The 10,709-nt window shown below is 35.7% G+C and overlaps 1 protein-coding gene and 1 long non-coding RNA gene across 2 annotated transcripts; one reads left to right on the top strand and one right to left on the bottom strand.

Annotated features, from left to right (window-relative positions):
* Positions 1-53: 53 nt before the first annotated feature.
* On the top strand, positions 54-1,911 carry LOC107662495 (uncharacterized). The gene is made up of 2 exons (XR_001631220.1): positions 54-726; positions 834-1,911. It is a non-coding gene; the product is annotated as an uncharacterized LOC107662495 (long non-coding RNA).
* Positions 1,912-3,300: 1,389 nt separating this feature from the next.
* On the bottom strand, positions 3,301-8,957 carry hcnl1 (hyperpolarization activated cyclic nucleotide-gated potassium channel-like 1). The gene is made up of 11 exons (XM_016452553.1): positions 8,736-8,957; positions 7,169-7,364; positions 6,990-7,091; positions 6,759-6,896; positions 6,126-6,287; positions 5,959-6,052; positions 5,623-5,750; positions 5,393-5,524; positions 5,015-5,252; positions 3,610-3,777; positions 3,301-3,383 (listed from the first exon to the last, which is right to left on the bottom strand). Exons 1-11 carry the CDS (start codon positions 8,912-8,914, stop codon positions 3,337-3,339), a joined length of 1,584 nt encoding a protein of 527 aa, XP_016308039.1. The 5' UTR covers positions 8,915-8,957; the 3' UTR covers positions 3,301-3,336.
* Between the last annotated feature and the right edge of the window lie 1,752 nt (positions 8,958-10,709).

Consider the following 10,709-nt stretch of genomic DNA (forward strand, 5'->3'; position numbering starts at 1 on the left):
AATAATATTTTTTCAAATAATATTTTTGGTTTTATTTTTAACTACTAGCTTAGAGTGGATATGAAAAAAAAATGCTTAGAATTTGTTTTTCTTGGTTTTGCTGTATAAGAGATTGATTTTCAGTTGACATGCTGAGTGTTCATGTGATCATGAGAGAAGAATGTAAAAGCTGGTGCATTTGTTTGTTTATGTTTATGAGACTGCTTAATTTCTCAAACCTAGTGAGCTGCCTATGTAGGCAACATTTTAAGGGCTTATCAGTGCGGAGGCTGTTCTGCAACAAAACGATGCTGTCTTCTATCACATGCATCCTTTACCTGCATTTAAAAAAAAATTCCTCTGAGATCGTGAAATGTGTAGTAATATACTTAGTACTAAATGAAATGCTTCAATAAAAGCAGCTGGCTAGTGATAAATTGACTATTTTACCCAACATTTTTATGCCTCGAGTATTGCATTGATAGTTTAGCCAGTGCCAAAAGTCTATTGGAATTGTGGTTTGTGCTCTAATCTCTGGCAGAGTCCCGTACTTCGAGACGAGTGCTGCGAACGGTGAGAACGTGAGCCGTGCCGTGGAGGTTCTGCTGGATCTGATCATGAAGCGCATGGAGAGATGTGTGGACAAATCCTGGATCCCCGACGGGATGGTTCGCACCAACGGCCACAGCACCAGCAACCTGGCAGAGCCGCGTGACGCCGAGCAGAGCAAGTGCGGCTGCTAATGCCGTAAGAATCATTCCATTCAAGACGAAGCCAAGGCTCTCTGATCCTTTTCATTAGTACATGAAGAGGATCAGAGACCCTGCACTGTGTTAAACTGTTGCTTTTTTCAGAATGGATGGACTAAAGCCACCTAGATTCAAGTCTTCACGTTTTGAGAGCACTTTACACCAAATCCTGCATTCAGAAGCCTTGATGCGTCAGATTAGATGTGTTTCAAGGGCTTGATTCCTCTCAGTTTCACTATTAGTGCACATCTATTGTTAAAACTAGACCCATGCGTGCATCAGTGCAGTTCTCTGATTCTGACAGTTGTTAGAAAAATGAGTTTTGTGTTGATTTCTAAATGAAAACCCCACATTATATCACTGAGAATCTGATTTTTTAAAATATATGCATGTTAAAAAAGATATTTTTTAAAATATTTGTTTAAAATGTTTATATTTTAAATATATACACATAAAATATCATTAAGAACCTGCCACCTTTTCAAAACAATTATGAAAATAAAAAAAGCATCATATGGTCTTGAAATGGCATGAAGATTAATGATGAGAGAATTGATCAGTTCCTGTAATAATTTGTGCTGGTTGTCCCTCTCTAGTGGACTGAACAGCACTCACTTCTATGTCACTTTTTAACAAGTTTGTAGAATTTAACACTTTTAAATGTGTTACTATGTTATCTGTAGTCATGTAGATGTCAGAGACAAGTAAAATAAGTATTTAGCTGTTATTGTATTCATTTTTAGGTTAGTGGTTGATTTGTATTGTACGTTTGTTTAGACATTCACCAGGTGTTGGTTGTGGTTTTTCTGTATTTCCGGTCGCTGGTTCATGAAGATCTACTGCCATTTAAACACAGGATTTGATTTGGAATGTTGTTTAGATTAAATATCCGCATCTATACTGTAAATGATGGTAATATTTCTCAAAAAATGGTTGTACAGTGCCAGTAGATTGCGCTCATCTCATCTCTTTACAGTCTCTCCATTTCACAAAAGCAAAGCAAATGAATTTTGAGTGAATGTTTTTAATCTTCTGTGGACATTTCGGTTTCGTTTACAGAATCATTTCCAAAGTGCTTTATTCTACTGTAGTGCCTGTAACACTGAATCAGTGCCAAACACGATCTTTTGTGCCAAATACTGAAACTCTATTTGAAAAAATAAATATATTTTATTATTTATTATGATATTGTCGTATGCACTTTTTGAGCTGACGCGTGTTGAAATACTGATGTCTGATGAAATCTGAAATTGCAGCACAGATTCACAGATGAGCCCGGCTGTGTTATTGCATAATGCACTGATTGCCTCACAAAAAGCTTCTGGTTTTAGTTTAGCAATGCGCTTACAATCTTTATCCTTTTGTAGAAGACAACCGTCGACTCCATCTAAGAAAACCAGATTTACATTGAAACAAAAAGAATAAGTGGATAGAATGCGTTTCGTTTCCCTTGCTGCTTGTTATGTCTATTTTCTCTGTTTACTTGATTAATAATAATAATAAATGTATTTATATAGTAATATTTAATTAAAGAACTGAAGCATGTAAATAAGTGCGTTAACCAAAGTAAATAAATACAAAACTGACAATTAGGGCTGCACGATTATGACAAAAATCATAATTGTCGATTATTGCCTTGAAATTGTAATTGCGATTATTAATTACGATTATCACAATTTACATTGAATGATGTTTATACCATTGTTTAATGCAACTGCATGCCGTATTTTTATATGAAAATAAACAAGCTGATAAACCTTTAGTGCTTTTCTATAGTATTAAGCCTCAAATGTCAACTATACATCGGATTGGTTTCTTCTTTAAATTATAAAAAAGTTAAAATATGAATGGTATTATAATGTTATACTACAATTAAAATAATGGGAAAAACCCCTCAGATAACATGTAGAAAGAAAAAAACGCATCTTAAGCACGCAGAATAACATAAGTGGACTTTGAACGATTACGTAATTGTGGCATCCATAATTGTAATCGCGATTAGAAATTTGATTAATTGTGCAGCCCTACGGACAATTTCCAGTACGGTTTAATAATTGCATTGTGTTGTCACGTGGCCCTGCTGCTTTACTCTACACTGCTCAGAATGAACTAATCACAGACCCAGAGTCCTGAATACGACATATTTAAACTACTTTACAGATTGTTGGGGCTGATTTCTGTCTTTTGTAATGAATATGCTGAAAAGATGATAAATTGTAGTGTACAAAAAAACCGTGTTGAGATTAGAATGAGGTTCTAAAGGAGATTTATGTATATGAACTGCGCCCCCTGGAGGAAACAGAAACGTTTACCAGAGACCTTGCTAATAAAGAGATTAAACCCAAAAGTGCACTGATAATTTATTGTGAATGAATGAGAACATGTAACGTAATACATATACTTTATTGTATTGCTATATGTATTGTCAAGTATATTAATAATCATTCAAATAAATATGATATAATTAAAATCATATAATTACATCACCTTAAGCATTGAAACTATACGTAAAAATATAAAAACCCAGTTAAAATTGTATTTAATAATTTTTTTAATCTTATTCAATAGATGACTATTTGACTACAAAACTAGATCCTGGTCTGTCGTCTCACACACTGGTCGATGTTGATGTAACTTGAAGTTCCAGCTCAACACCTTTAATAAACCGAAGTCTTAAAATCATTATGCAATCAAAATGTACCGTATTTACTTAATCATTAGTCTTTCTTTCTAGTCCTCATTAGTAAATGATTAAACCCATTAGTATTATTAAAATTCAGTTTCTCTTGGAAATATGTAACATTGCAGAAGTAAAATTGTGAGCAGCATTTCATGTTGATTCTGTCCTCTGTATGAAAGCAACTCATAATGTCGGACTTACCTTCAAGATAATTTTTAAGCTGTTGAGCTGCTGCCCTCAGTTCGTTCGCAACATGTGGAAACTCTTCCTCAATCTCCTGAAACTGTTGTAACGACAGGGAGAAAAGGCTGCAGGCGGTCAGAGCAGAAACTGTGGCCAACTGCCTTCCGCCGAACAGGAAGCTGATCTCTGCAGAAACACACAATGTCTTAAAATGGTGATTATGAGGCTGGTTACTCCCGTTTGAAACACGTGGGAGTTTTGCAGCAGAGATCATCTCACTGAGAACCTTTTGTGACCCTGAACCACAAAACCAGTCATAAGGGTCAGTTTTTCGCTGAAGCTGAATAAACAAGTTTTTCATTGATGTATGGTTTGTTAGGATAGGACAATATTTGGCTGAGATACAACTATTAGAAAATCTGGAATCTGAGGGTGCAAAAAAATCTAAATATTGAGAAAATCATATTTAAAGTTGTCCAAATGAAGTTCTTAGCAATGCATATTACCAATCAAAAATTAAGTTTTGATATATTTACGGTAGGAAATTTATGAAATATCTTCATGGAACATGATCTTTACTTAATATCCTAATGATTAGGAAATTTACAAAATATCTTCAAGGAACATGATCTTTTCTTACCGGTAATATCCTAATGATTTTTGGCATAAAGGAAAATTTGATAATTTTGACCCATACAATGTATTTTTGGCTATTGCTACAAATATACCCCAGCGACTTAAGACTGCTTTTGTGCTCCAGGGTCACATTTGGTAGAGCCGTGGACCTCGATATCTCTCAATAATAAATAAGATCATCTTTGAACTAATCACTGGCCCTGGGTCCGAATATACCTACTTCCCTTCTATACAGTAGGTGAAAAGAGTAGTATGTCTGAAATGATAGTAGAGGCGAAATGCACCCGAATGACCTGCTACTTCCAGAGAGCAACTGACAAGCGCATCCGATGGACACTTTACAACATGTCCAGTCTTCGTTCATAATAACACGCACTACTATATCGAATGTACTTTTTAATGGTCACAAAATAATTACTTGTTCTTTTTGGGACGCAGCTTAGATTTGCTGAAATTTGTCAGGTTTGAAAGAAAGAAAGAAGAACGGTTTTGATTGGAATTACTGAATTTCTGATTATCATCACCATTATATGAATTATTTTGGGCTTTTCACGCACCAGTCTAATGTTCTAATATCTCTCAGATAAAACCATGGCTAAATGGCACATCAAATGGTCACTTCTTTTCACGCACCAGTCTAATGTTGTTCTAATATCTCTCAGATAAAACCATGGCTAAATGGCACATCAAATGGTCACTTTACGTTCTCTTTCAAGGCCAGAACTGAAATGTGGACCCGCCTTGACTTCTCACTGAATCATACTCCAGCAGGTTTCTCATGCATCACCTCCAAAATGTTCTCCATCGTGCAGCTCCATTTGAAAGGATTCGTTCTTCACGAGCACCTGTCCATGCTCGATGAAGAACATGTGGTCAGCTCGAGCGTTCTGATGAATGATGATGTCTCCTGTGTTGAATAACTCGTACTCCAACTTCACCAAGATGGCTTCGGTGAATTCTCTATCATGCTTTATGAACATGGAGCCTTTGCTCAGCAGGTTGGGACACATATCTGCCATAACATCCTTTGAAAGAGAAAACAGAACACTATTAAAATGATTTCTATATAAAAACAGATTATTTTGTTTGTTGAGTAAACCAGTGAGCGTGACCCTGAGGTACAGACCGTTGCTTATTTCTATGCACATATGAATGAATTAGAAACCTTTCTCAGCCGTTTTGACACCAGGTCAAGGATGTTCTTCTTATCATACTGCCACTTGTACTGGGCAGTGGTGCGTTGGCGCAACGCCCTGGGCAGCTTTTTGAACATTTTGGAGGATTGTAGCTGGCTGATCTGTAATATTCATATGTCATGCTTTTAATTCATGTATTTATTTTGTTGAATAAATATCAGCTTTAGTTTTAAACTCTTACAAAATCACTTAAGAGCACCTTTTTCTTGTATTCATTGCCAGTCGCAGACATGCTCCCCACAGTTGTGAACAAGCAGGCAATAAGAGCGAAACACATTAAATATCCAACCACCATGCTAACAACAGCCGTCCACCGTTCCGCCATGCCTAAAAAACAAAAGGGAATCACTTGAACTCCATTTAAACGCTCATGCAAAACCTGATTCCGCAAAGGTACCAGTGCATTTGTTGCTATTTTCATCCCTAATCCCTAATGCCACAATTAAAGTGTTTTCAGGAGTTCTTTTTCTGCACCAAAAATTAAATGATCTTTTCTCAAAATTGCTCAATGTTGAAAGAATGTTGTGTGATATACGTGTTGGCGATTGAATTGAATTAGTTGAAATCCAGGCCAACTGAGAGAAAGCTCTGAAGGAAGAATAGGAGTATTTTTCCCCAATTGAGGCATTCTGCAAAACATAACAAATGTTAAGCATCACATCAATAAATGCCTGCATACGCACAATACAAATCGAGACATACCTTGATATTCTCTTGCATGACCCAGCAGTCTTGGGGAAACTCGTCCAGCAGAGATATGAAGTACTGAACACATGTGTTCCAGTGCCAAATGAGGATCTTCAACAGGAACACGAAAAACACCCTGAAAAACCTCTTGACTTCTTCAAGCTGTATGTCAGAGACCTAGAATGACCGATAACATAGACAATGTCAGAACTTAAAGTCTCATTAGAACTGTAAGGGTGTACAAAATACAACCTGTCGCTTGTTGGTTTATTGGACAAATGCGAGACAATACCACAATATCTACTGTATGGAACTATGAGATTGTCAGTTAGAGTGGTCAAGAATCCTTTCACCTAATAAATCAAAATAAACAATTTTAGGCTGTTCTTGTTCTTTATTCGAACCTATTTTTATTCAGTTGATTTATATAGCACTTTGCATTATTCATCACTCTAATAATATCTTAAATTCCATGTCATAATTTAGCATTTAAAAAAAAAATCTTAATTTATTTTATTTCATTCTTTTTTCGCCCCAGTAAGCAAAGGCGACTGTGGCAGGGAAGCTGTTTTCTGGCTATCCATTGTGAAAAACACAGTACTGCCATTGATAATTTCCTGCATACACGTATGTGATACTGCAACTTACACTTTCCAATTCAAAGCAGAATCTCAGAAGCTTCGGCACACGGAGTAAACGGATCATACTGAAAATCCTCGCGAACATGAGTATCCGCACCAGCTTCGAAGCCATCAGTACATCAGTGTCAGCGTGATAAAAGTGCTCCTGTGGTAAATTAGACGTGCTTTCATTGGAGGTTGTACTGTGAGAAGTTAATTAAGTCAGTGTGAGCGACATTAACTTAATGAATAAAATTACCACAATAACAATGATAATGTCAACCGGAAAGGCAGCCACCACATCCGGACCAAACCAACTTCTGAAATACTCCTTTCTTATTATTTTTGGATCCAGGATGGCCTAGACAGAAACAGGTCTGCAGTGTATTAATTTTAATAGTCAACAATAATATAGAGGCAATGAGGACACATTCCTACCTGACCGTCGTCACTGAAAATACCCATTTGAAAATTTATGGCAACATCAAGGCAAAACATGGTGTCTGAGAATACATTGAAGGTCACCCAGTATGTATGGCCACTATCTTGCATATCCTCAGAAAATGCCATGTCTAGAGGAATTGTTATAAGGTTCACGAATGTTAAGATCACCATAAACATAAGATAGTAATGCCTGTAAGACAGAAAAAAGCAAACACATGTTTAAGGATCAATGTGATGGCATTAATGAAACAGTGACATGCATGCTCAACATGGTATTTATTTACTTCGTTATTTATTTAGTGATAATGCCATACCATGCAAATAACTTAGTATATGAATATGGTGATCATTTAGTAGCCTACCAAATATAAAAGTATCATTAGGAGCAATTGCAACATTTGGTCAGCATTTATAAACATTTAAAACAGCATCTATATACATTATAAATGTAATTTCATTTGCAAGTGTAACATTTTTCATTCAATCTTAACATTTTACATTATTTACATTCCAATTGAATAACGTTTATTAAACATATAAATGTCAAATGTATTTAAATGATAACTTTAATACGATATTATAAAAATATTTGTTCAGTGTAGCATTACCCTGTTGAAAAAAACAGCATATGCTGGTTAGGTATGTTTTGATGCTGGGATGCTGGTTTAAACTGGTCCTTTGCTGGTTTATGCTGGTCCTTTTGCTGGTTTATGCTGGTCATGTGCTGGCAAAGGACCAGCATAAACCAGCAAAAGGACCAGCAGCATAAACCAGCAAAGGACCAGTTTAAACCAACAAAGGACCAGTTTAAACCAGCAAAGGACCAGCATAAACCAGCAAAGGACCAGTTTAAACCAACAAAGGACCAGTTTAAACCAGCAAAGGACCAGCATAAACCAGCAAAGGACCAGTTTAAACCAACAAAGGACCAGTTTAAACCAGCAAAGGACCAGCATAAACCAGCAAAGGACCAGTTTAAACCAACAAAGGACCAGTTTAAACCAGCAAAGGACCAGCATAAACCAGCAAAGGACCAGCATAAACCAGCATCCCAGCGTCAAAACATACCTAACCAGCATATGCTGTTTTTTTCATGTCATGCATGTTCAGTGTTAATAACCTAGAAATAAAAATAGAGGGCATCATTTTTTGTTATTTATTTATTTAGTAATAATGCCATACCATGCAAATAATATGATATAAGTTATTCATATGGTGATCATTTAGTAGCCTACCATGTATAAAAATATAATTAGTAGCAATTGCAACATTTGGTCAGCATTTATATACATTATAAACATTTATTTACAGCATCATTTGCATTTATATAAGTTACATTATAAAAGTAATTTCAATAGCAAGTGTATATCATTTTTTCATTCTATCCTAACATTTTACATGATTTACATTCCAATAATTTTTTTTTTATTTCGAAAACCCACAAACGATCACACTTCTAATTAGCATATGCTAAATAATCTGAAATTGATTGAGTTTGATTAAGAAGTGTAATGAACAATGACACGATACTAGTTTACTTGAGGGAGACTAGTTAAGTTACCTGCCGCGACTCCGGGGATGAACCACCCATCGGTAAGTTTGAACTTCCTTTTTCTCTTCATTGTTGTTCCCTTCAGTGTTCATTGGCCGTTTTACGCTTAGGACATCTTTAAGGCTCGAAAATCGTGTTTTTCCCGGACCACTTGAGTTATTTCCACTCATCTCGACTGAGCAGCTCATCAGCAGACCGCAGTTACGGTTAATTCGTTATTTATATTATTTATGTTTGAATGTTAAAGTGGCACGTGACGGCAGAGCTAATGCTTTCGTTTATTTAATTGAGTTGATTGGACCGATTAATTCACACATCGCTATACTTATGAAGAAATGGTAAAGACATGAAACTATAATAAACTACAGTTTTGAACTGTAAGACATTTGTGCAGTACACCGCCGTCAGTCACTCGTATTTAACAGGTAAGTAGCCTAAATGAGGCGATTTTTTTTTATTTATTTAACGTTATATCCTCCTGAGAACCATAAAAAAGTTTTGTGAATTGTGTTGGTTTTTTATGTCATTCAATTGGTTGGAGCATAAGAAACAAATGGAGAAAAAACATATTTTATTCATATTTTCATAGCTATTCAAAAAAAAAAAAAAAAAAAAAAAAAAAAAAACAGACATGAAAAGGCATAAAAAAAAAAAAGTTCAGTTTTTAAATTTCAGGCCATTTTTAAACAAGCTTTGTACAAAGATGATTCTTTGTTATGAAAGATAAAACAGAATGATTTGATATACTATTTTACTTTATGGAATATGTGCGTAAAATATCCATAAACTGGTATTCCCATTCTATACAATGTATCTATACATTGCATCTAATTTGCATATTAATGTGTTCTTGGGGCAAACCATAATGGAAAAAAATTAGTAATAACTTGGCAACATTTTCATAAGAATATCTCATATTTCATAGGAATGTTGATTTATCATTTCTAAGAGAAAGAGAGAACCAATTTAATTTAAGCTCTTGTGTTTGAGTTTCTAAAGTGTTCTGCTGGTGAATATGATAAATGATGCTGCTGCTTTTCCTCTACACTGTTCAAGCCGAACGAATCATGACATTCTGCAGTAGTTTGGTCCTGTAACCGTGCCACAGGGATCATTTGTCATTGTCAGGTTAAAGGCATCAGGAGTCATAACGGAAAGCGTTCTAGACGGGATTCTCTTGCTCATAGAAGATCAACCCCAATAATCAATCATGAGTGAGTAATGGCCTGTGATAGATAAATGGGAGCAGCCCATCCGCTGGAATGACATCATGACATAATCCAAATTTTAGGCCCCTGATCAGTGCCAAATCTGCTTCAAATAAACCATAAAACTGATTTCAGATCAGTCTGGAAATGCTACATCTTGTGATTAGTTGCATTTTACAAAACTAGATTTTCATATTTTCTGAAGGTGTTCTGGATTTTTTTTTAGCAAGCTGTATCATCCATGGGTGCAAATCTGAAAGGAATAGTTCACATAAAAATTTAAATCCATAAGCAATCCACACAACTCCAGTCCATCATGTAACTTCTTGTGAAGCGAAAAGCTGCATGTTTGTAAGAAACAATTCCGTCATTTAAGACGTTTTAACTTTAAACCACTGCTTCCAGTTAAAACATGAGTCCATAATAATGCTTCCTCCAGTGAAAAAGTCCATCCCCTGTTGTTCTCTCACATCAAAATCCAGCCATATATTTGTTTAGAGCTGTTTTGGCTTGTAAACGGTGCTTGATCTGTGCAGATTTCAAAAACCAGACTGCTTTTTCACTGGAGGAAGCGTTATTAAGGAAACAATGTGTTACAGTTAAAAACGTCTTGATGGATTTGTTTCTTTCACAGCTTTTCACTTCTCCAGACATTAACTGCTGGACTGGAGTGGTGTGGATTACTTGTGGATTATTGTGATGTTTTTATCAGCTGTTTGGACTCTCATTCTGACGGCACCCATTCACTGCAGAGCAAGTGATGCAATGCTACATT

The sequence above is a fragment of the Sinocyclocheilus anshuiensis genome, unplaced genomic scaffold (assembly GCF_001515605.1).
Source record: "Sinocyclocheilus anshuiensis isolate Anshui unplaced genomic scaffold, SAMN03320099.WGS_v1.1 scaffold1104, whole genome shotgun sequence".
NCBI classification, from domain to species: Eukaryota; Metazoa; Chordata; class Actinopteri; order Cypriniformes; family Cyprinidae; genus Sinocyclocheilus; species Sinocyclocheilus anshuiensis.

Bases quoted from the DNA above. Each gene is read 5' to 3' on its own strand.
- hcnl1 (XM_016452553.1), bottom strand. From the start codon at position 8,914: ATGAGCTGCTCAGTCGAGATGAGTGGAAATAACTCAAGTGGTCCGGGA. The intron at 5,751-5,958 runs GTATATCACACA...TTTGTTTTTTAG, and splicing joins TTCAATTCAATCGCCAACAC to GCATGGCGGAACGGTGGACG. The intron at 3,384-3,609 runs GTAAGTCCGACA...GGTTTATTAAAG, and splicing joins GCTTAAAAATTATCTTGAAG to GTGTTGAGCTGGAACTTCAA.